The 25185-nt window shown below is 54.0% G+C and overlaps 1 protein-coding gene across 1 annotated transcript in view; it reads left to right on the top strand.

The window, feature by feature from the left end:
• HHIPL1 (HHIP like 1) overlaps positions 1-25003 on the top strand; it is a 36856-nt gene extending 11853 nt beyond the window's left edge. The window contains exons 2-9 of the mRNA XM_064292988.1: positions 450-1096; positions 5242-5385; positions 7801-8129; positions 9119-9245; positions 11535-11680; positions 14623-14704; positions 21051-21133; positions 23467-25003. Coding sequence (XP_064149058.1) covers positions 450-1096; positions 5242-5385; positions 7801-8129; positions 9119-9245; positions 11535-11680; positions 14623-14704; positions 21051-21133; positions 23467-24005 — 2097 coding nt within the window. The 3' untranslated portion in view covers positions 24006-25003. The remainder of the gene's footprint in view (positions 1-449; positions 1097-5241; positions 5386-7800; positions 8130-9118; positions 9246-11534; positions 11681-14622; positions 14705-21050; positions 21134-23466) is intronic.
• The last annotated feature ends 182 nt before the right edge of the window (positions 25004-25185 follow it).

The following is a 25185-nucleotide window of genomic DNA, read 5'->3' as shown; positions in this document are numbered from 1 at the left end:
AGCTGCCATCAAGCTGACTGCAACTCATGGCAACCCCATGTGTGTCAGAGTAGAACTGTGCTCCACAGGGTTCTAAATGGCTGATATTTTGGGAAGTTGATCTCCAGACCTTTCTTCCAAGGCCCCTCTGGGTGGACTTGAACCTCCAACGCTTTGGTTGCACCACCCAGGGAATCTGTAGTAATAGTAGTTGTGTTTTTGTTCTAACAGAAGCATCAAGGCAAATGAAAAAGAATGAAGGGCAAGGAGATACTTGGATCAGAAACTCATGGGCAGTGTTGCTGCCGTAGTTGAGACTAACTGGGGTAATAGACAGGCTAGAGATGAAATGTTGTCCCTATTTTACAGATCAGCAGCCTGAGGCCCTGGGAGATGCGGTGACCCGCCGGAGGTCACACGGCTGCCGAGGGCCCTCACAAAGCACCTCTGAGCCGCCCCTGTCTCCACAGGAATGCTCGCCCTACGCGGCCCACCTCTACGACGCCGAGGACCCGTCCACACCGCTGAGGACGGTGCCGGGACTGTGCGAGGACTACTGTCTGGACATGTGGCAGACGTGCCGGGGCCTGATCCGCCACCTCTCGCCTGACCGTGAGCTCTGGGCGCTGGAGGGCAACCGTGCCAAGTTCTGCCGCTACCTGTCCCTGGACGACGCCGACTACTGCTTCCCGCGCCTGCTGGTCAACGAGAACCTGAACTCGAACCTGGGCCGGGTGGTGGCCGACGCCAAGGGCTGCCTGCAGCTCTGCCTGGAGGAGGTGGCCAATGGGCTGCGCAACCCCGTGGCCATGGTCCATGCGCGGGACGGCACCCACCGCTTCTTCGTGGCCGAGCAGGTGGGGCTGGTGTGGACCTACCTGCCGGACCGCTCACGGCTGGAGAGGCCCTTCCTCAACATCAGCCGGGCGGTGCTCACCTCGCCCTGGGAGGGCGACGAGCGGGGCTTCCTGTGCCTCGCCTTCCACCCCCGCTTCCGGCACAACGGCAGGCTCTACGTCTACTACTCCGTGGGGGTCGGCTTCGAGGAGTGGATCCGGATCAGCGAGTTCAGGGTCTCTGAGGACGACGTGAACACCGTGGACCACAGCTCCGAGAGGTGGTGGCCCTGGGAGCCCGGCCAGTGTGGGGCAGGGCTGAGATTGAGCACCGTGCACTGGTGTGGCAGTACAAGACAGGGGCTGGGTGCCCCGTAGGTTGTGACGCTGTCACCCCATTGGGGGACTGAAGCCCAGGTTCTGGGGTTCGAGGAAGGACAGTTGCAAAACAGATGTCACCCACAGGATCAGGTCCCAATGCCTGGATCTGGCCTTCAAGGCCCAGTGTTTCTCCACCAGTTATAGTCCAGTTCTGTGGCTGAGCATTCGCTTACTCGCTAAAATTTGTTATTTATATTAAAATCAATACTTACGGCACTCCCACAGTCATTGGCAGCCAGGCACGGAGCTGCGAAAACCCTGAGTTGCCCAGTGTGCACATTCTCAGCTCGGCCTTCTTGTTTCAGCTCTCGTAAACAAATGACCTGGTTGTGGTCTATTTTTCCCCATTTTTGTGCTTTTTGTTGGTAATTTCGTTGTTTAAAATGGTCCCCAAGTGTAGTGCCGAAGTGCTGTCTAGCCTTCCTGTGCGTGAGAAGGCTGTGATGTGCCTTACAGAGAAAACAGGTGTGTTCGATAAGCTTCGCTCAGGCACCAGTTATAGGGGGCTGACCGTGGGTTCAGTGTTCATGAATCAGCAGTGTGTATTAATAACATGTCTTTAAACAGAAGCACACGTAAAACAAGCACACTGTGTATTTATTGATCAGTTGACAGACGTGTTGTGACCAAAGACTTGAAGGAAACTGTATTTCCCCCGCAGCAATGACGCTGTCAGTATTCGCTCACTCAGTGTCCGTGGTGACTTTAGGGAACGCACTGTCGTCAGGTCCGACTCATAGCAACTCCGTGTATAACAGAACGAAACATCGCCCGGTCCCGTACCATCCTCACAATCCTTGCTACGTTTGAATCCATCGTCACAGCCGTTGTGTCCCTTCCTCTTGTCAAGGGTCTTCTTCTTTTTCGCCAACTCTACTTTGCCAAGCATGATGCCCTTCTCAGGGACTGGTCCCTCTTGATAACGTTTCCAAAGTAAGTGAGACAAAACTTAGCCATCCTTGCTTCTAAGGAGCCTTCTGGCTGTACTTCTTCTAAGACAGACTCGTTCATTCTTTTGGCAGTCGGTGGTGTATTCAGAATTCTTCCCTGACGCCGTAATTCAAATGCCATCAATTCTTCTTCAATCTTCCTTTTCATTGTCCAGCTTTTACATGCATATGAGGTGACTGAAAATACCATGGCTTGGGTCAGGTGCGCTTTAGTCCTCAAAGTGACATCTTTGCTTTTTAACATTTTAAAGAGGTCTTTTTGCAGCAGATTTGCCCAATGCAATACGTCATTTGATTTCTTGACTGCTGCTTCCGTGGGCATTATGGATCCAAGTAAAATGAAATCCTTGACACCTTCAATCTTTTCTCCATTTATCATGATGTTGCTTATCGGTCCAGCTGTGAGGATTTTTGTTTTATGTTGAGGGGAAAGAAGCCCTGGTGGCACAATGGTTAAAGTGCTCGGCTGCTAACCAAAAGGTCAATGGTTTGAACCCACTAGCCGTTCCGTGGGAGAAAGATATGGTGGTTTGCTTGCATAAAATTTATAGCCTTGGAAACCCTATGGGGCATTTCCACTCTGTCCTATAGGGTCGCTATGAGTTGGAATGGACTCAACAGCAGCGGGTATTGGGTTATGTGGAGGTGTGATCAATACTGAAGGTTGTGGTCTTTGATCTATAGAACATAACTGCGGCATATAACTAGAATTAACTATGCTTTATTCCAGGCTCATTCCATTTCATTCTCGAAGAACCCTGTTGTTAGGTGCCGCTGAGTTGGTTCCAACTCATAGTAACCTATGTACAACAGAATGAAACACTGCCCGGTCCTGTGCCATTCTCAGAATCATTGCTATGTTTAAGCCCATTGTTGCAGCCACTGTGTCGATCCATCTTGTTGAGGGTCTTCCTCTTTTTCACTGACCCTCTACCTTGCCAATCATGATGTCCTTCTCCAGGGACTGATTCCTCCTGATAACATGTCCAAAGTATGTGAGAAATAGTCTCACCATCCTTGCTTCTAAGGAGCATTCTGGTTGTACTTCTTCCAAGACAGATTTGTTAGTTTTTCTGGCAGTCCGTTGTATGTATATTCAATATTCTTTGCCAACACCACGATTCAAAGGCATCAATTATTCTTCGGTCTTCCTTATCCACTGTCCAGCTTTCACACATATATGAGGCAATTGAAAACATTATGGCTTGGGTCAGGCACACCTTAGTCTTCAAGGTGACACCTTTGCTTTTCAAGACTTTAAAGAGGTCTTTTGCAGCAGATTCGCCCGATGCAATGCATTGTTTGATTCCTTGACTGATGTTTCCACAGGTGTTGATGGTGATTCTAAGTAAAATGAAATCCTTGACGACTTCAGTCTTTTCTCCATTTACCGTGATGTTGCTTATTGGTCCAGTTGTGAGGATTTTTGTTTTCTTTATGTTGAGATGTAATCCATACTGAAGGCTGTGGTCTTTGATCTATCTAACACCCTGTGAGGTTGGTATTGCTTTCCCCATTTTGCAGATGGAAGTTTAGAGAGGTGAAGAGACCTCCAAGTCACACCGCTGGGAGGAGTCTGAGCTGGAACCCACGTCTGTCTGTCTTCAACGTTCATCCCATGTCCCATGTGCCCCCCCCACCACTATGGCGAAAAGGCACCACTCTCGGCCCTGCCTTCCACTTCCCCCCACCTGAATCCCCTGCCCCACACAAACTGCTCTCCTCCTGGCTCCAACAGGCTTTGCCATGCCTGCCCCCAGGCCTTTGCAACTCTCAACACCTATGCAGCCTGCTGCCTGTGCCTTATTTATGCTCTAAGTCTTTGTAAGAAAAGGTTGACCTGGCCTGGCATAAAAATCTGGATCCAATAGGAAAATAAAGGCTGCACCAGGTAATTCAGTGTTGTTGGGTGTTGAGGAGTCGATTCTAACTCATAGCAAGTCCCTGTAACAGAGCAGAACAGCCCTTAGGCTGCAAGGAGCCCAGTGGTGCAGTGGTTAAGCATTCAGTTGTGAATCAAAAGGTCAGTGATGGAGGGACAGAATGGGTGTGTCTTTTAAAAACTGACTTCATGTAAGGGATCAAGGTGGAACACGAAACAGACAGACTGAGCATGTTTCGGAGTGGGGGTTCACCTAGGGTCCTAACAGGAAGCCAGTGGGCCGGCACGTGTAGTTGGAGGTGTCCTGCCCTGGCAGTAGAGGAGGGCCCCAAGGGAAGAGGGTGGAGCACAATCCACACCATCCAACCACCACCGTCCCTTGACGTTACTGCAGATAGCAAATGAGACGGTGCATAAAGAGTGCTTAGCAGGCAGCTTCCACACGTGGTGTGTAAAAAAAAAAAAAAAAAGTAGCAGTGTAAAAATCATCCCAGTTTTCTCATGTTTGGAATGTTGGGAGTGTAATGACGGAGAAGAGACCAATTGTGCCAGTGACAAGGTGAGGATTTTGCACAATCATAACGGGGAGGGTGCTTAAGACCAGAAGCTGAAGACTTGAGTTCTAGTCCCAGCTCTGCTACCTGTGGGCTGTGTGACTTTGGGCAAGTTGCCCAACTTCTCTGAGACTCCAGGTTCTTGTTGGTACAATTGGGAGTGAATTATCCCTGGCCTATCCTAACTACCAGGTCCTTGTGAAAATCCCCTGCTGTAAAGGACATGAGAGGTCTTGTCAGCTGTCGGATGGCTTCCCAGACAGAGGGCGTTTGAGTGCTGTGACCTTGTTTTGTGTTTTTGGCTCCTGTGTGGAAGGCTGAATTTTGGTGGTGCAGTGGTAAAATTCTCACCTTCATGTGGGAGACCCAGGTTCAGTTCCTGGCCAGTGTACCTAATGTACAGGCACCGCCTGCCTGTCAGCCTGTTGCTAGGATGCTGAACAGGTTTCAGCAGAGCTTCCAGACTCAGATGGGGACTAGGAAGAATGGCCTGGCAATCTACTTCTGACAACCAGCCCCTTAAAACCCTATGGATCACAGCGGTCCAGTCCACAGCCAATCATGGGGATGGCACTGGGCAGTGTTTCTTTCCGTTGTGCATGAGGTCCCCATGAATCAGGGCCAACTCAATGGCAGCTAACAACAGCATCTTCCTTTAGGATAATCCTGGAGATCGAAGAACCAGCCTCAAACCACAATGGGGGCCAGCTGCTCTTTGGGGACGATGGGTACCTCTACATCTTTACCGGAGATGGCGGGATGGCTGGAGACCCCTTTGGAAAGTTTGGAAATGCCCAAAACAAGTATGTTCTGCTTTTCGTTGGTTGATGTGTTGGTTTATACACCCCTGAGCCTCTTACACTGTTCTGGAGGGAAGTGTTACTTGCCAAGTAAAGCCATGTGGAGCATTCGAAAGGGCTCTTCTCTGAAATCAGCCCAGCCTGCTACAGCCGAGGGAGGAGAAGTGGTGCTCCAAGACCAAACGGGGACTTGAGTCAGTTAGGGCAAGCTTGTATGGGCAGCCGTGTTTTCTGCTGCAGGGGTCACCCACGAGGACTATTGAAGCGTACTGAAGAATATTCTTGCTTTCAGGGACCCACTTCCTGACTTGAGTAGATGGCCTGCCTCATGACACACACACACGCACACACTTTTGCACACAATGTGCACACATGCACACACACACATACACACGCACACTTAGACTCTTGTGAGTTAGATATAGACAGGGACAGCAGGGGTCTCAAGGCAGCCACCTCCATTTCCTTAGCCGAAACAACAAAATCTTCCTCGGCCCAGAAAATAAAAATAGCAAATGTGATGTTGATCACAGTAATTAAAGGGCTCACGATTGTGACTTTTGCTTCTACACGTGGCAGTGTGAGAATCATCCCAGCTCTCTCATGTTCGGGTTGTGTTTAAAGATGAAGTTGAGAAAACAGAAATTAAGGATTTATGGATAATTAGCCAGAACTTAAAAATACCATTTTGCGGCTAGGAGTTGTATCCCCTCCCACACGGGGTGCGTGGTGCGGGCGCCTGGGTGTGAGCCGTAGCTTGGCGCTGACCAGGCAGGAATGTATGGGTAACATACTGGGGGAAAAAGCTTCTTGTCCAGCAATAGGGAATCAGCTACCGTGCATCTTTTGAGGGGGGGGGACGCTTTGTCACCATGAAAAAGGACACCTGTGAGGTGTCTCCAACGATGGGGAATGCTGGCGTGCTGGTGCTAGGTGAGAACGACGAGGTGTACAGCTGCACCAAATGGGCGAAACACACCAGCCCTGCCTTGAAAAATAACCGAGAGGGTATATACCAAAATGCTAACAGCGAGGGGAAAAAAAATCGCGCCCTAGGTAGGTGCATCAAAAACCAAGCGCATTGAAGATTTTTCCTGTCATGTGTCAACCCTCAGCTGAGTGGAAGTTAGGGCCGCTCCTCTGCTCCCTGTGGCTCTGGAGGGCCTGTCTCAGGTCTCCTCACACTCCAGAGGTTCCAGGAGCTGATGTTGCCTTGTGCAGTGGGAGTGGCCCGGATTCCACTCCGGAGCTGCCCCAACCTGCCAGGGGATCTGGCAAGTCGTCCTCCTGCTAAGATTTGCACGGTTCTCTCCCTCCCTCTCCCGGCCTGTACACACTGTACCGTGCATTTCGCTTTGATTTCGGCCATTGATTCATTCACTCGGTAAACGCTTACTGTGCACCGATGAGATGGATTGACACAGTGGTTCCAACAGTGGGCTCAAGCATAACAGCGGTCATGAGAATGGCACAGGAATGGGCAGTGTTTCGTTCTGTCGTACATGGGGTCATTTTGAGTCGGAACTGACTCGACAGCCCCTCACAACAACAACTATGTACCAATCACTCTGATGGTTGCTGGGGGGAAACTGTAAATGGGAGTCATTTTCTGGTGGGATTTTCACCCTCTAGCATGACCCTGTAAGCAGGTGGGGCTGAGGGGGACCACCCTAATCATACAATTTAGGACACCGAGGCGGGGGAGTTCAGATAGAGTGGTGAAGAGCTCAGGACTCTGAGGCCTGCCTGTCTGGGCTGGGTCCCATCTACTAGCTGTGTGGCAACTGGGCAGTTTATTTGACCTGAGCTCAGTTGCCTCATCTGTAAAATGGGACTATAATAGAACCTATGTTGTTGCTGTGTGCGGTGGAGTCAATTCTGACTCATAATGACCCTATAGGACACAGTAGAACTGCTGCATAGGGTTTCTGAGGCTGTAATTTTTAGAAGGCAGACTCCCACATGTGTCTTTCCCCCGTGGAGCAGCTGGTGGGTTCGAACTGTGGACCTTTGAGTTAGCAGCCCTGCACTTAATCATTGTGCCACCAGGGCTCCTTAATAGAACCTATCCAAAACCAAACCCACTGCCATGGAAGGATTCCACCTTATAGTGACCGTATACACCTGTCTAAGAGGTTTGTTGTGAGATTGAAATAAGTCAATAGATCATACGTATAATGCTTCAGACAGGGCTTGGGACGGGTAAGGTGCCTGATAAATGCTGGAAGGATAGGTGGGTGGGTGGGTGGATGGACAGACTGATGGAGTTATCTAGCTGGTAAGTATCTGGGGAGACGCTCCCTCTGTGTCTCTGGCCTGGCATCCGAGGCTCCCCCTGCGCCCCGTGTTCCTCCCCACCCCTGCCTGGCAGGCCTGGCCCCTGGCGACCCGAGCCAGCACGTTGCCCCTCGTCCGCAGGTCGGCACTGCTAGGCAAGGTGCTGCGCATCGACGTGGACCGCCCGGAGCATGGCCCGCCCTACCGCATCCCGCGGGACAACCCGTTCTTCAGCGACCCAGCCGCGCGGCCAGAGGTCTACGCCCTAGGCGTGCGCAATATGTGGCGCTGCTCCTTTGACCGCGGCGACCTGGAGACGGGCGCAGGCCGCGGGCGCCTCTTCTGCGGCGACGTGGGCCAGAACAAGTTCGAGGAGGTGGACCTGGTGGAGCGCGGCCGCAACTACGGGTGGCGCGCGCGCGAGGGCTTCGAGTGCTACGACCACAAGCTGTGCGCCAACGCCTCCCTCGGTGACCACACGCCCTGGGCCCCTCACCGGACACCCCCTTCCCGGGTTCTATCCCCACCCCATGGGCTGTGCGCCAGCCCCTCCCTTGGTGACCGCTGCACCCTGAGTCCCTCCCCAAACCCGTTGCCGTGGAGTCAATTCCGACTCACAGTGACCCGATTCCTACTCATAGCAACCCTGTAGGACAGAGTAGAACTGCCCCCATAGGGTTTCCAAGGAACAATTGGTGGATTTGAACTGCCAACCTTTAGGTTAGCAGCCAAACGCTTAAACCACTGCAGCCACTAGGGCTCCGCGTCCCTCCCCAGGAACCCCCCAATTTGAGATCCTCCCCCTTCCCCATGGGCTGTGGGCAAACGGCTCCCTCAGTGACCGCCGCACTTTGCATCCCTCCCAGGGCACCCTCAATCTGAAATCCGCTCCCCACAACGCCATGGGATGTGGGCCAGCGCCTCCCCTCTGTGATTGCAGCACCCCACGTCCCTTCCCGTGCACCCCCAATCTGAGATCTGCCCGGGCCACCGCTTCACAAGCTGTAGGCCCACCCCTCCTCCCTCGGTGACCACGCACCCCCACTGGGACCTCCCTGGACCCAGGATCCTCCAGGGATGCTCCTGGGCTCCTCTTGGCCCTGTCCGCCCCTGCTCCCACCAACCCATGCTGTCCACCCCAGGCACGCGCCTTCCGGGCTATAAGCCCCTCTGGCCTCGCCTTGGGCTTCCCCCCCCCCCACCTCACACCCTCCTGCTCTGACCTTGCCCTTGTGACTGCAGCGGCAGGGCAGGGCACCTTTCTCGTAGCTCACAGGCTCACCCTAACTTCTCCCCCTGCTCCCACTACCCCAGGCTGTAAGCCCTGCGGTCGGTCGAGTCTCCTGCCTTCCCCACCACCTCACACCCTCGGCCCTGCCCTTGCCGGTGGGACTGCATAGGTGCCGACAGGGCTCCTTTCCGGTTACTCGCAGGCTCACCCTAACTTCTGCCCCTGCAGACGACGTCCTGCCCATCTTTGCCTACCCCCACAAGTTGGGCAAGTCGGTCACAGGGGGCTATGTGTACCGGGGCTGCGAGTACCCCAACCTGAACGGCCTCTACATTTTTGGGGATTTCATGAGTGGGTGAGTGAGGCTTGGGCTCCCATGTTGGTCCCACCCTCTTGGTGCCTGGCTGTGCCCCGGCTCGCTGGGAGTGTTGTAATACATGTATGTGTGTGCATGGTTGTGCCCCAGATGTGGGCCCTGCAGGTGTCTTCCTCAGGGAGGACTCGGGAATCTATTAGGAAACTCCCTCCCTCCCCCCTGAGCTTCTCAAGCCTTTGCTGGCTGCCCAGATACACCGGGAAGGCATAATTTGCTGCTTGAAAGACTGGATGCTTGTTTCAAAGCAGACCCCACAGGTCCTCCCTTCCCTCCTGAGAGCAGTGGGCTTGGGCCTGACTGAGCGGTGGTGGGGAAGGGAGGGCAGGGAGGGCGTGAGGAATAAGAGCAATTTCCTCAACAGGCCCAGGGCCACCTCGCTCTTGGGCAGCCAGGACCTGTCCCTGAGCCAGCTGATCAGGCCTACAGCCTTGCCCGCCCCACCCCAGCTATTGCCATCAGGACCACAATGAGCATTGGGCCAAGTGTCCCTCACACAGGCCAGGAAACTGAGGCCAGGAGGGAAGAGGCTGCCCGAGGGCACTCTGCCAGGGAGGTCACCCTGCTGGCCGAGCTGGGATTCCGGTGAGCTCTGGTCTTTGGGACCCACAGGGCCTTCCTGCCCGATTCCCATGCTCTCTGGCAACACTGGCCACCCACCGAGACCCCAGAGGAGTTCAGTGAGGAAGAGTATGGGCAGTTTGTTGGAGCCTGAGAACCACCCCATTCTCCCATTGTGCAGAGGAGAAAAGTGAGGACAGAGGGGTGGAACCAGCTTGATGCCAGGGAGGACATAAACCTGGCACAGTGCTTATAAGTGCAGGCTCTGATAGCTTGGGTCCAAATCCTGGCACATTTATTAGCTGGGTGACCGTGGGCCAGTTACTTCACCTCTCTGTGCCTCACTTTCCTCATCTGCAAAATGGAGATGCTAATAGTAGCTGCCTTACGGAGTTGTTTTGGGGTTGAATTAGCTAGCACACTTATGGCACTTAGAATCTAGTGTGTGCTTAATATACGGTGGCTCTTATTCCCACCATCACCTTTCCCCAAGAGGGCTGCTTAGTAGGATTCCTGAGGAAAGGAAATAAAGAAGTCAGAGACTGGTGGGAGGAGACTCACCTTCTACAGGTTGCTGACCCCGGGCTGGTTTGTAGCCAGTCTATCTGCAGCCTGGAGCTGAGAGCGAACCCTGACCTAGGCCACTGTATGCTGGATCCTTCTTCCAGCTCCACTTCTTCCAAGGAGACTCAGCTTGCCCATCTATAAAATGGGTCTAGATGAAACCTCTATTTTTACCCACGTATTTATCTGAAGCCGCCATAACAAATTATCACAAACTTGGTGGCTTAAAACAGCAGATATTTATTCTCACACAGTTGTGGAGGCCAGCATCCAAAAATCAAGGTATCAGCAGGGCCATGGCTCCTCCAAATCTACCAGAAACACTGCACTTCCAGCTGGTCGGTGGGCTGGGGCCAAGCTGAAGGGGCAGGAGCCAAGCTGGTTTTGTTTGCCCCTGTGTCTCTCTGGCACATAGTAGGTGCTCAGTAAAGATTGCATGCAGGGCCGGTTTCATGGCCGTGCAATCTGTGCTGTCACACAGGGCCCCTCGCTCAGAAGGCTCTGCATTTGGTTTAATGCTCCACTGTCACCGCCATGAAATTCTTAATCAGTTTTGAACGAGGGGCTCTGCATGTTTATTTTGCACTGTATCCTGCAAATTACATATGGTCCTGATTGCATGGATGGAATAGATGGTGGATGGGTGGGTGGCTGGGTGGGTGGGTGGATGGAGGGATGGGTGGGTGGAGGGATGAAGGGATGGAGGGATGGGAGGATGGGTGGGTGGATGGAGGGGTGGATGGATGGATGGATGGATGGACGGGTGGGTGGGTGGGTGGGTGGGTGGATGGGTGGATGGATGGATGGAAGGATGGATGTTTAGGTGGATAGATGATGGAGGGATGGGCAGGTAAATGGATGGATAGAAGGAAGGATGGATGCTTAGGTGAATAAATGGTGGTTGTATGTATGGATGATGGATAGCTAGATAGCTGACTAGAAAATACATGATTGTATGGATAGATGGATGAATGGATGATGGATGGGAGGGAGGGTGGATAGGTGGATGAGTAGGTAGGAGGATGGATGGATGGGTACAGGTGGGTGAATGAGTGGATGGATGGATGGATGAATGGGTGGATGGATGGGTGGGGTTCCCCTGGACACCATGCCGGTCATGACCCCACAGCTCATCCTCCTTTGCAGGCGTCTCATGTCCCTCCGGGAGAAGCCAGGCACAGGCCAGTGGTATTACAATGAGATCTGCATGGGTCGTGGCCAGACCTGTGCTTTCCCAGGCCTCATCAACAACTACTACCCACACATCATCTCCTTTGCAGAGGACGAGGCTGGTGAGTGCTCCTGAGATTCAGCCAGGGCGCCCTCTCTGCCAGAGCTGCCCCACGCCTGAGACTGGCGCCCTGCCGTGGGTCCTTCCATCCTGTAACTTGAGGGATGGGGTCTAAGGCCTGACCTTTCTCTGGGGAGTGAGACATTCTTGCTTGTTCACCTTCCTTGCTATGCATCCTTGGGCAAGACCTCACCTCTCTGAGCTTCCCTTTCTTCATCTGGAAAATGGGACTAGTGGTCCCCCACATCCCCCTTCTTTCCTCTTCCCCACCCCACATGTCTTGGGCAGGGTTGCTGGGAGCATTGGAATGCTAACATGGGTAAGAGCTCAGGGCAGTTAGCCAGAACAGGCAAGGGTCTGCAGTGGTGGGGATGCTGGCAGGCTGGCAAGCAGGTGGGTGAAGAAAGCCTCAGGGCTCCTCCCTGGACACCTCCACTGCCCCAGGTTCCTCATGGCAAATGTATTGGGCCCCATAAAATGAAGTCACATTATCATTTAAAAACAGGTCTTCTCGCCTGTTAGTCAGTTCTTCATTCAGGCTACTTGTATTTTCAATACAAGGAAGGGGGGAGGGGAGAAGAAGAGGGGCCAGGCGGCTGGATCCCCCTCTAGCCTCCTGCCTTTGTCCTTGGCCTGGGGATTGTCCCTGGACAAAAGCTGAGGGGCCCCCAGTGGGTTCTGGCGAGTGCTTGGCAGGGTTGCTAGGGAACGGCCACCCGTGGGGGTCTTTCGAGGGTGTCTCCTGCAGGGCCCAGTGCCAGAGCCCCCAGCCTGAGTCTGGGAAAGCTTTGTGGAGCTGACACCCATCAGAATTTGAATTCCAAAGGGAAGCCCCAACCCATCACTGCCACCCCCAAGGCCACTGGCTCCTGAAAGCTTTCTTCTGGTCAGTAGGAGGTTAATGTGTCTGGGAAAGGGTGGTACCCCCCTACCCCAGTCAGGGCCAAAGGTACAATTCCCTAGGGCCCTTCTTCAGCCCTCTGAGTGATACTGAGAGCCAGATACTGGATACCGCGTGATACTGGAACACCAGGTGTAGGCCCTGTCAGCCCACGAGCCCAGGACAGCACATAGGCCCCTGGAGGGCCCAACACTGGAGTCCAACACACACAGACCGCTCCCAGCTCCTGTCTCAGAGTCTGCCTCTCTGAGCTGTTCTTCTGACACTTGCAAATTGCAAACAAGGACCTCTGGGCCCAGTATCCTCCAGGGACAATCCTCACCGCAAAGACCAGGAGGGCAGTGTGGCCCTGGGGGCTGGGCAGTGCAGCATGGCCCCTGCTGGGCAGGGGCGGGGCTCAGCTCCAGTACAGCAGGTCTGGAAGGGGCCTGGGAGGCAGCCTGGCCCAAGCCTCCCCTATTCAAATACTCCCAGTTATTGGGAGGCAGCACTGTACCCCACGCAGCCCCTGGAGGCCTCTGGAGCAGAGCAGGAAGAGCGTGGGTCAGGCAGGCAGAAGTGGGTGGAGAACGGCACTCCGGACAGGAGGAGCAGCCTTTGCCGGGTGTTCTGGTCCTCTGAGGTGCTGGAGCTTCAGGGTAAAGCTGCCTAGCCAGAGAGGGGCCAGAGGCTACTCCCGAAAGAGGCCCAGAGAGGGGAGGGCCACACAGCAAATGTGTGGTCCTGCCTTTGAATGTTCTAGGAGACTGTCTTCCTAGAGTACCCTGCAGCCCCCACCCCCGAAGGCTGCATGGTCACCATGTGGACCTATACTTCTCCCCCTTCCCCCCACCCCAAGGCCCGTCTTCCTGCCCCAGTTACATTGTCAGCTATCACGGGTGGGGTTCCCCAGGCTTTCTTGGGCTTTGCTTCTCAGACTCCACCCCAACGCAGCCCTCCTGGATTGCACCTGTCCACAGGGACATGCCTTCTTCCAAGTGTCTACCTTGCTTGGCTGCCTGTCCCGGCCTCTCCTTGGGGAGCACCCCCTGCCCCAGCCCTGAGAGAGCACTTACAAGGTCAGAGGTTTTAGCAAGCCCTGAGTCCAGAACATCTCTCCACGGACCCTAGCAGCACCTGCCAGGTGGGCGGCGGAGGAGAAAAGGACACACGCAGACACCTCTAGTCCGAATCCTGCCTCCCGCCCTCCTGCCACAGCCCAGGTGAGCTCCAGCAGCTCTGTGGTGGTGCCACTCCAGCCTCAGTTTCCTCCACCTCCCAAGGCTGTGGTGACAATGCACTGAGCTGAGCTGTGAGCACCTAGTGCTAGGAGGCGCTTGGGAAATGTTGGCTCTCCCCCTACCTCCACCATCCCCAGCCCCTGCCACCAAAGGCATCTATGCCTGGGAAATCAGCTCCATCATGCCTATCTTACAGATGAGAAAAGAGAGGCTCTGAGAGGTCAGGTGACTTGCCCCAAATCACACAGCTGGTGCATGGCTAAGCCAGGCCGGGAACTCAGGGAAGTCAACTGCCCTGCCCCCACACATGTGTAGGATACCCTTGTAAGCGCTCTATCAGGTGACCATGACGACACCGCTGCCAGCAGTGTCTGACGCTGACTGTGCACTTGCTCCTTGCTCTCTTAGTCCCCATGGCAGTCCCGTGAGGCACCCCGTCTTACAGATGAGGAAGCAGGGCTCAGAGAGGCACTCTGGCTGTGGACACTTAGCAGCAGTCAGTGAGGGAGCTGGGCTGAGGACCCTCACCTGTGCTCAGAGGTGTGAAGGGTGGGGCATGACCCCAAGGCAGGCAGCGGGGGTAGGTCCAGGCTACCAGGAAGGAGGCAAAAGGTGAGGTCGGAGCGTGGGGTGGGCAGCCCAGGAGGGTGGGCAGCCCGGGACAGGAATGTCAGGACACATTCCTCAGCCTGTTTTCAGTGCTGGGGGCTGGAGGGCCGTGCTGACCCAGAAGGCCTTCCCTCAGGCTCATCGAGGTTGGGGTAGGGCGGTGTTTCGGGCAGCATTCTCACTGCAACGTGGTGCCTCGTTTCTTGTTCAAAGGAGAGCTATTCTTCTTGTCGACGGGGGTGCCGAGTGCCATGGCTGCACGCGGGGTCATCTATAAAGTCATCGACCCCTCCAGGTGAGCCCCCACCCTCACCGGTTGGCCCGTGCTGTCTGCCAGGAGCACTCACCTGCACGGCCTCATTTCCATCCCTAAGCTTGGTATTATTCACGTCCCCATTTTTCAGATGAGAAAACCGAGGCCCAGAGAGGGAAGTGACTAACCAAACCCATTGGGCTGGTCAGGGGCAGATCCAGGGTTAAAACCAGGTCTGTCTGCCTCTGAGTCAGATAAGATGGGGCAATTGATGAGCTAGCTGACCCCTGTGACGGTCCAAGTCCAGGCTTAACTCAGCTGTCTTACCTGCCCCCCCCATGTCCTGCCCCACTCCTCGTTTCCTGGGCAGACCCCTTCCCTGATCCCTCCTCAGCCCCCACCTGTCTCCCAGATGCCTACCAACCCTGAGCTGTGCTTTCTCTGCAGCCCTGCCCTCCCAGCTACAACGTGCTCTGTCCTCCCAAGCCCTACCTGGCCCTCCCCACTCCCACCTCCACCTGCCTCACTTCCAGGTGTGAGACCACTAATTCGGCTACAGGTGCTGTTCTGACTCCTTACAGGTAGAACTCATTGACTCTTCTCAGCTGCCCATTTTGCAGGGGTGGAAACGCACAGCGGTGAAGTCACCTGCCCAGGTCCAGTAGGTCCAGAGTCAGTTGGGCCTAGGCAGCTGGCTCCAGAGCTGTCCCCAAGCCACTTGGCTGTTACGCCTCCACCCTCCTCCTCTGTAGCTGCACTGCCTCCGAGCAGCCTTCCCTGATTCCCTTTCCCCTTCTCCTCCAGAGCTGGGTCAGTGCCCCCAGGCCCTCCAGTCCCACAGCACTCATCAGCAAACTTGCAACCTCGGAGTTGCACAACTGTCTCCCAGCTGGCCTGTGAATCTGGCAGGCCCAGGCTGTGTCTGTTCATTTCTGCAGAGCCAGACCAGCGCCTGGAGTAGCACGGAGCAGTGACTTAGGAATGTTAAAAACCTAAATGCTTAGGGAGACACCAAAACATGTTTATTGTTGTTGTTGTTAGGTGCTGTAGAGTTGGTTCATAGCGACCCTGTGTACAGCAGAACAAAATACTGTCCAGTCCTGCACCATCCTCACAATCATTGTTATGTTTGAGCCCATTGTTGCAACCGCTGTGTCAGTCCATCTAGTCAAGGGTCTTCCTCTTTTTCACTGACCCTCTACTCTACCAAGCATGATGTCCTTCTCCAGGGACTGGTCAGTCCTGATGACATGTCCGAAGTACGTGAAATGAAGCCTTGGTACCCTCACTTCTAATGAGCATTCTGGCTGTACTTCCAAGACAGATTTGTTCATTCTTCTGCAAGTCCATGATATATTCAATATTCTTTGCCAACACTGTAATTCAAAGGCATCAACTCTCTTCAGTCTTCTTTATTCATTGCCCACCTTTCGCGTACATATGAGGCGATTGAAAATACCATATTTATTGTGAGTAAATAGGATTCAAATCGGACAGTGTTATCGAACATATCTGGAAGGCTCTCGGAAGAGGGGACAGTGAAAGCGGGTTATGTAGGTCATTGTTATGTTAATTTATCAGGAGATAACAAAGCACAGGGCAGGGTTTCAGGGTCCATTGGTTACAGAAACAAAACCACCAAGGACATGCCATACATCCTAAAACACAGCCTCTAGTCAGACCCTGAGTTCCTGCTTCTCGAGCTGGTTGCATATAGATAATTTTCCAAAAAAAAAAAAAACCCCAATGCCTGAGGCTAATCTGCTGCAAAAGACCTCTTTAAAGTGTTAAAAAGCAAAAATATCACTTTGAACACTAAGGTGTGCCAGACCCAAGCCATGATGTTTTCAATCGTCTCATATGCATGCGAAAGCTGAATGATGAATAAGGAAGATAGAGGAAGAATTGACTCCTTTAAACTGTGGTGTTGGCGAAGAATATACCATGAACTGCCAAAAGAACAAATACATCTGTCTTGGAAGAAGTACAACCAGAATGCTCCTTAGAAGCAAGGACGGTGAGACTATGTCTCACATACTTTGGACATGTTATCAGGAGGGATCAGTCCCTGGAGAAGGACATCATGCTTGGTAAAGTAGAGGGTCAGCAAAGCGGAGGAAAACCCTCAACCAGATGAATCAATACAGTGGCTGCAACAATGGGCTCGAGCGTAACAACGATTATGAAGATCGCGCACGACTGGCAGTGTTTTGTTCTGTTTCTACATAGGGTTGCTATGAGTCAGAACCGACTTGATGGCATCTAACAACAAGCCCTTGGAGCCCTGGTGGCACAGTGGTTAAGAGCTCGGCTACTAACCAAAAGGTCAGCAGTTCTAATCCACCAGCAGTTCCTTGGAAAAGCTCTGTGGCAGTTCTACTCTGTCTGATAGGGTTGCTATGAGATGGAATAGACTCGGCGGCGATGGGTTTGGCTTGTTTTTTTTTGTAAACCTTTAGATTTTTGCTTCTCAGCTGGCTTCCCAGCTCCCCTGTATCTCCACCAACACCACAGGCTGGTTGCCCGACTGCGCTCACTCGCACTCACAGCTCAAAGGCTGAGGTTGCACTCAAAGACTCTTCCTATTTGGCAGACTCCTGGAGAACCCCTGACGTAAGCAGACCTAAACACTGAGATACGGTACATTTGAAAAAAATCCTGAAACACCTATCAGCCCCTTTTTTAAAAAATAATTTTTTAATTTTAGAATCGTTTTTAATTTACGTACAAGTTGCAGAGACAGGACACAGAGCGCCTGTATAGACCTCACGCAGTCTCCCCTGATGTCACTGTCTGACGTTTTATCGTTGGTGGCTGCTGTCAGCCGGCTCCGGCTCGTGTCTACTCCAGCTTGACAGAGTGACGCGTCCCCGGCCCTGCGCCGTGTTCATGGTCGCTGGTATGTTTGAGCCCACTGTGGCGGTGATTGTGTCAATCCATTCATTCAAGGTTTCCCCCATTTTCACTGACCCTCTACCAAACATGGTTTCCTTTTTCTATTGATTGGTCTTTCCTGATAACAGTCCATTTGTCACAATGAATGGGCCGATTTTGGTACATTATGGATGGCACAAACACTTGAGCAGCCAACTACTAACCAAAGGTTGGTGGTTTGGGTCCACCCAGAGGCACCTCAGAAGAAAGGCCTGGCAATTCACTTACAAAGAATCAACTGTTGAAAACCCTATGGAGTACAGTTCTCTGACACACACGGGGTCACCATGAGTCGGCATTGACTTGACAGCAACTTTTTCTTCTTCCTTTTTTTTCTTCTTTTAATTAAACCCCACACTTGTTTTTTTACTGATTTCATTACTTTTTCCCCAGTGTCCCTTTTCTGCTTCAGGATCCCATCTAGAACACCATATTACATTTAGTCATCATGTCTCCTTAGCCTCCTCTGGTCTGACAGTTCCTCAGACTTTTCTTGCTTACCACACTTTTTTTTTAAAAGCACAAATATATTAATTATTGACGTAATTTTTCCAAGAAAAACACCAGCACTTCCCCCTTTCACCCCGCAGTGCGCGTTTCCTGGAGGCCCGCCCCTCTCGGCCTGCATAGTACCAGGACTTCTGTGGGCTGTAATTATAGTGTTTGCCCTCATTCATCCCTCCCGATTTTGTATAAACCTTTCCACACTGCAACATCAGCCTCAAAAGGATCATTTTTAATAGCTGCATAATTTTCCGCTGAGTCACTGTACCATAACTGCCTTACCCGTTCCTTGGACATTTAGGTTATTCTCAGTTTTTTAAAAAGCATCCTTCTCTAAGGAAATAACATGGAGACTGAGCCCCGGATTCATTCCAGACCCTGCCTTCCGGCCCTCACCTCGTGTCATTGGTCCAGCCCCTTTCCCCGTGGGCTTCTTCTCCCCGGTTATAAAGGACCCGAGACAGAGAGTTCTGATTAAGCTCTTGTAGCTAGGAGTAGCCAGAAACAGACTAAACTTCCTGTCCCCCCTCCCTGGACTCTTCTTACCCCTTTTCATTCTTCCCTTTTGGAATAAATGTGTTTCTTTGCACATATTGCATAGAGGTCCGGTCTTAGTTACCTCATGCTGCCTTAACAGAAATACCACAAGTAGGTCACTTTAAAGAGCAGAAATTTATTTCCTCCCAGGTCTGGAGGCTAGAAGTCTGAATTAGGGTATCAGCCTTATCCATTCCTCTCTCCTCATTTCTGGTGTCTTCCCATGATCCTTAGTGTTCCTTGGTGTCTGCCTTCCCCTATGTCTGTCTCCGTGTCTATTCTGCTGTTTTACAACTCAGAAGTGATCCACCTGATGGCCTTGGGTATGGCCTCATTACCATAATAAAAGAAAACCCCATTTCCAAACAGAGTCATATTTACAGGTACCAAACCCATTGCCTTTGAGTCGATTCCAAACCATAGTGACCCTATAGACCCTATAAGACAGAGTAGAACTGCCCCGTATAGGGTTTCCAAGGCGCAGCGGGTGCATTTGAACTGCAGACCTTTTGGTTAGCAGCCATAGCACATAATTACTGTGCCATCAGGGCTCCATTTACAGGTCTGGGGTTAGGATTTCAGCACATATTTAGGGGACACACTATTCAATCATAACCATTTGGAAAACAAGGGAAGCGGGAGTGGGGGGCAGTGGGGTAGAAGGGACGGCCAAGACTGCCCAAACATGACCACTGGGCATTTTTTGCTGTATCTCCTATCCTTATGCACAGCAAGGATATTTTGCATCATTTTCTTAAGGAACAACACCTCTGTGGGGTCTATCTGAAGGATGGAACCATTATCCGGAGTGCCACGCAATCAGAAAGCCCTCTCTTTCTCAGTGTTTGAGAAACGTGTGCCTGGTTGTACTCTTTCAGCCTTCTGCCAGAAAAAACGAACAAGTCTGTCTTGGAAGAAGTACAGCCAGACTGCTCCTTGGAAGGGAGGATGGCGAGACTACGTCTCACGTACTTTGGACATGTTATCAGGAGGGATCAGTCCCTGGAGAAGGACATCATGCTTGGTAAAGTAGAAGGTCAGCAAAAAAGAGGCCGACCCTCAATGAGATGGATTGAAATAGTGGCAACAATAATGGGCTCAAGCATAGCAATGAATGTGAGGATGGCACAGGATCGGGCAGTGTTTCGTTCTGTTGTACACAGGGTTGCTATAAGTTGGAACCAACTGGACGGCACCTAACAACAACAACAACAAGCAATCAGAAAGCCCTGTCTTTCTCAGTGTTTGAGAAGCCTGCACCTGGTTGTACTCCTTTAGCCTCTGGAGGAGAAGGCCTGTGGCCCTCATTGGTTTCCCTCTTTTGCAAACCTCCTCTCTGGAGTCCACTCCTTGCCACATGGCTGCTTTACCCCCGAGCTTTCCCGCTCATGGTGCTGAAGAGGAGTCCCAAAAGGCTGGCAGTTTGAATGCCCCAGAAGCACCTTGGAAGAAAGACCTGGCAATCTGTCTCCCAAAGGTCCCAACCTTGAAAACTGCACACATGGGGTCGCCATGAGTTGGAATCGACTTGACAGAAGTGGGTTTGGTTTTTTGGTTTGCTTGGTGGTGAAGGAACCCTGTTGAACCCTCAGCCCACGTGGAATCAGGCCTACAATAGGGTCACATTCAAAGAATCGCAGATTAACAGGCAAAAACTAATTAAAATGGAATTCCATTCATTACTTATGCCGCTCCAAGATGCCAACGCAGGCTCAGTCCGTAGCCCTGGCAACCTTCTCACACTCTTTTCTCTCCAGCTCTCTCAAACCCCACTTTCCAGTCCCTCCTTCCACTCCAGCCCTGTGGGCTCCCCTCCACCTCCCACCTCCCACCCCCAACCCAGCTTTATTCTTTAGCTTGACTTAAATCTTCCTGGTTCCTCCAGGCAGGCAGCTGCTCAGATTGCATCACAGGAAAGAAATCCAGGAACCAGAGGGGTAGAGAAATACCCCTCCCCAAGGCCATGGGGGTTGGGGACCGGGTCGGGGGAGAAATCTGAGTAGTTAAAGGATTCTGTGTGGCACGCTGGGGTGGGGCGGGGGGAGTGGGGAGACCAACATTTCATCATATCCAGAGAACAGTGTTCCCCCTCTGAAAGACTGGCTCAGGAAGGTGTGAGCCACTGACTGTAGGGGCATTCAGCCTGAAGCTGAGCAGGCACTCAGCAGAGTATTCTAGGGGGTTCCTGTCCTGGGGTTGCCATCTTAGAACCCTGGGGTCATGGAGCTGGCAGGGGCCCTGCAAGTGCGTTGGCAGGTGCTCCATAAACATCCACCCTTGTCACTGTGTTGCCCGACCACACACTGGACTCTTCTTCCCCTCCCTGCCTGGCTGCAGGGAGCGGGCATATGTCTGGGGACATGCTCAGGGTGGGCGCCCAGGGTGGGGATTCACAGCTTCTGTGTGTCTGCAGACGGGCACCACCGGGAAAGTGTCAGATCCAGCCTGCTCAGGTCAAAGTGAGGAGCCGCCTCATCCGGTTTGTGCCCAAAGAAAGTAAGTACCCACTGCCTGGGATGCTGTGAGGGAGGGAAGTTCCTGCCACCATGCCCAGCTCCTCCAGCCCAGTGGGGCCCTCCTAGCTGGCCTTTTTTCCTGATGCCTGGCCCTGTGCCTGATACACATTATACACTCAGAGTGAGAGGAACAGCAACTAGCCACTCCTTCCGCCCCTGTCCACTCCTGTGGTGTATGCAGGTCTCAGCAAGGTGGGAGGCTCAGACGGGTCACAAGGGGGGAAAAGAGCTGGTACCAGGCAGGTATGGTCAGAGGCCTTGGGAGGGACAGAGGAGTAGGTATATATCTGTGTGTGGCAGGGGAGCAAGGGAGACTGGAAAGAGTCCTAGGTATGAGGGCCTCTAGAAGAAGGGGTGTTGGAGCTGGGCCTTCCATGAGATGTTTCTCTTTTGACAAGCTTGAGGAGGGGTGCAAACCTCATGGTAGGCTGCAGATGCCTGCCCAGCGGGCCTGGGGTGACCAGAAAGAGTGTGCCCAAGGAGAGGGGCCACTCCACTGGACCCAAGCTGGTTGTCACTAAGTGGGAACAAACCCCAGTATGCCAGATCTCCCAGTTGTTAAGCAGGAATTTTCCATTCATCCATCCTTCCATCTGTCCATCCACCCACCACCTAAATATGTGCTGCATACCGGGGGCATGACACTGAGCCAGGCAGATGGGTCCTGCTGTCTCTGGCTGTTATGTACAATCTCCAAATTTGAAAATGCTGTCAACTAGTTCAACATTTCAAAAACCACCCTGCGGGCCAAAGGAAATCTCTTAGCAGGCCAGGTGTGCCTGGCACGTTTGCAGTTGGCAGACTTCGAATGAGGGCGGGACCACATGAGAGGCTGGGTACTTGGGCAGGTGGGGCTGCATGGCCCTGAGGAAGGGGCACCCTGGGAAAGGAAGGCAGGCATAGGAATGAGCTCAGTGTTTCTGGAAGTGAATTCTGGCTTCAGTCAGCTTTGGGGCTTGGCGAGTTTTCCATTCACTCATTCAGCAGTTTCTGGCACTGTTTTTAGTTACTAGCTCTGTGCTGATGCTCGGGCCATGGGAGAAGTCGTACCAGGCCCTGTCCTGGCTGGCACAGACAGAAGCCATTTAGTGTGCCAAGCTCCATAACAGAAGTGTATGCTGGTGCTGCAGGCACCCAGAGCAGTGCAGGACCCCTGGCAGGACGGGATGGTGGCTCCCTGGAGCCAGCAGCAGAATGCCGAGCCTTAGAAGAGGAAGGATTCACTGTGGGGTGGGGGCAAGCACAGAGGCAGGAAGGACAGTCAGGGCAGTGGGAACAGCAAGAGCTAAAGCAGGAGGGAGGGAGCCGCCTGGGTGCTGGAAGTCCTTCCCTGATAGTGGAGTGGGAGTGGGAGCCTGGGGAGGGGCACCCCCTGCCCATGTCATGGTGCTCCTGCCCCCAGCCTGCACTCTGCCTGGTATCTAGGCCTGTTTACAGCTGCCATCTCTGTGGCTTTCAAAGGCTGGCTGAGGTGGGGGGCACTAAGGGGGTTTGAGCTGGTGGGCCCCGGGACCCTTACCCATAGTTACCAAGCACCTCTGGGCATTCAGGCACCCCTCAGCCCTCCCGAGGGCTGTCCTGTAGGGCAGTGCCCAGTGTCCTGTAGGGTAGTGCCCAGTGCCTGCTTGGGGTGGGGCTGGGCAGAACTGAGTATCTAAGGTGCAGTGAGGTTTGTCCTGGTGGCTGACCTGGCCAAGCTTGAGGGCCACGTCCTGCAGGGACATAGGGGAAATGCCCATCTCAGCCCTGCCCAGCCCCATCCTCATGGGGCACCAGGCAACATAGACTACAACCAATCACCCCAACAGCTTCCATGAGTTGCTATGAGGGACACGGGCCCAGTGGCTTTGGGGGTCTGGAGGGAAGAGCTTCACCCTGAGCAAAGGGGGCCTGAGTGGGCCTGGTTCCCACCCTGTAGCCCTAGAGCCTCAGCAAGTTTTCCCCATCTGGGGCCTAAGTTTCCTCACCCTTAACCATGGGTCAGAGCCAGAAAGGGCTTTCTCTTAGAAGTCCCCCAGCGCCCTCCTTCCATTCCATATGCTCTTAAGTCTGACTCCCCCACCAGTCTGGGGACTCCTCTGGAGGCAGCACTGGGTCTCCCACCCCAGCAACAGACTGGCACAGACAGCTGTCATCAAGTGTTCTCTGAAGAAGCACCCCACATCCAGCTCCAGGCCACGTCCTGTGGGGCCCCAAGGGCAGGACAAGTACATCTTTCCCTTGGGTCAGCACAGGCTGGAGGGCTGCGCTTAGCGGGACAGGGATGCTGGGGAGGTCCGGGCCCCGCTGATCCTGTGCTCTTCCTCTACGCAGAGTTCATCCGGACGACCGAGAGCACCCCGCGACCCACAGTGCGCAGGCCCACCAAGGCGCCTCGTCAGAGTCGCCCCACGACCATTGCGCCCGCGCCCACCCCACGGCCGGCCCGGCCCACGCGGCGGCCGGGGGGCCGGAGGGGCGGGCGGCGGCGGGGGCAGCAGAGCACATCCGGTTCCACACCCACAAACGGCGCCGTGCGCCTGGTGCGGCCCGTGAGCCTGGGCCCAGGCCGGGGCCGCGGGCGTGTGGAGGTGTTTGCTGGCGGGCGCTGGGGCACAGTGTGCGACGACGGCTGGGACACCACGGCCGCCGCCATCGTGTGCCGCCAGCTGGGCTTTGCGCACGTCGTGCGCGCTGCTAAGCGCGCGGAGTTTGGCGAGGGCCGCTCGCTGCCCATCCTGCTGGATGACGTGCGCTGCTCGGGAGGCGAGCACAGCCTGCTGGAGTGCGCCCACGCCGGCGTGGGCATGCACAACTGCGAGCACCAGGAGGACGCAGGTGTCGAATGCAGTCACCAGGATCCAAACATCTAGGCTGAGCGACCGGCAGCTGGGGCATCGTCGGCCAGCCAGAGCGGGCCAGGGCCCCGCCTGCTCTGTGCGCTTGGCGTGTGCCCACGGGTGTGGGCCCATCGGTGTGGTTGTCCTGTGGCCCCGAGTCCCTACGCATATTTGAGGGGCCTGTAATGGCCTGTGCTCTGTGCTTGAGTCTCTGCCCAGGTGTCTTCTGCAGACCTAAAGTGTGAGTGTGTGCTGGGCCAGCCTGGTCTCTGGGTAGGTGTGGAGAGGCATTTTTTTCTTACCTCCAGGTCCTCCAAGCAGCAGCAGGAACTCCATCTGGCTGTCAGACTCAGTGGACTGAGGGTATCCACCCTTCAAAGGCAAACGGGGTTTCTGATTGTGTCAATAAAGGCATATCTAGAAGCCTGAGGGAGGGGACCAGGTCTGCCCTGCCCACGGCTGGCACAGAAGGCACCAGACCAGCTGAATGTGGCCCAAGGAACATGGCCTGAAGAGTGTGGACCTGTGGGCTGGGAGGCCAGGGGCATAGAGACTCGGGGTATGACAGGAAGGCACCCAGTGGTCAGGCCATCGGGCCAGCGGTGCAGGTGACATGCAGGCCATGGCCACCAAGCAAGGGTCCAGCTGCCTGGGAGGGGCCGGCAGCATTCCTAAAGGTCTGGGGGCACTGGGTGAGCTGAGACTGCTGGAGAAGGCTCCTGCTCATCTTGGAGCTCAGCATCGTGCTGGGCCCATGCGGGTGCTCTAGGGTGGGTGCTGGCCTCCTCCCACCCCAGAGGCCTAGAAACTATTGGCACCAGGTGGGCAGAGCTTCCCCTGGGGAGTTCTCTGCTTTCAAGGCTGTGTTGTGGCTACCGGGCCATTCAACCTGTCCCATCCCACCTGCTCCGTGAAATCCCAGGGGATCCTCTGATTCCTCCACCTCTACCCAAGGCCGAATCCTGGCTGGGGGCCCACACAACTACTGAGGCTTTGTCACCCAGGGCTTCGCCATAACATGGCTGTTTACAAACCACCTTCCTGCCTCTTTTCTCTGAGCTGTGCCTGCCAGGGGTGGGTGAGGGCAGGGGATGATCCAGGGCCGGCCACCTCCCTCAGGCTTCCCAGAGACCAAGGCCTAGCGTGTCAGCAGTCCCCCCAGGTACCCCCCACCTGAGCCTCTTCGTTCCCTCCCTCACTGCACCCCCAGCCC

This window comes from Loxodonta africana, chromosome 10, assembly GCF_030014295.1.
Source record: "Loxodonta africana isolate mLoxAfr1 chromosome 10, mLoxAfr1.hap2, whole genome shotgun sequence".
In the NCBI taxonomy this organism is placed as follows: Eukaryota; Metazoa; Chordata; class Mammalia; order Proboscidea; family Elephantidae; genus Loxodonta; species Loxodonta africana.
The sequence above is the reverse complement of the archived record's forward strand: the minus strand, read 5'-3'. Positions and strand labels throughout refer to the sequence as shown.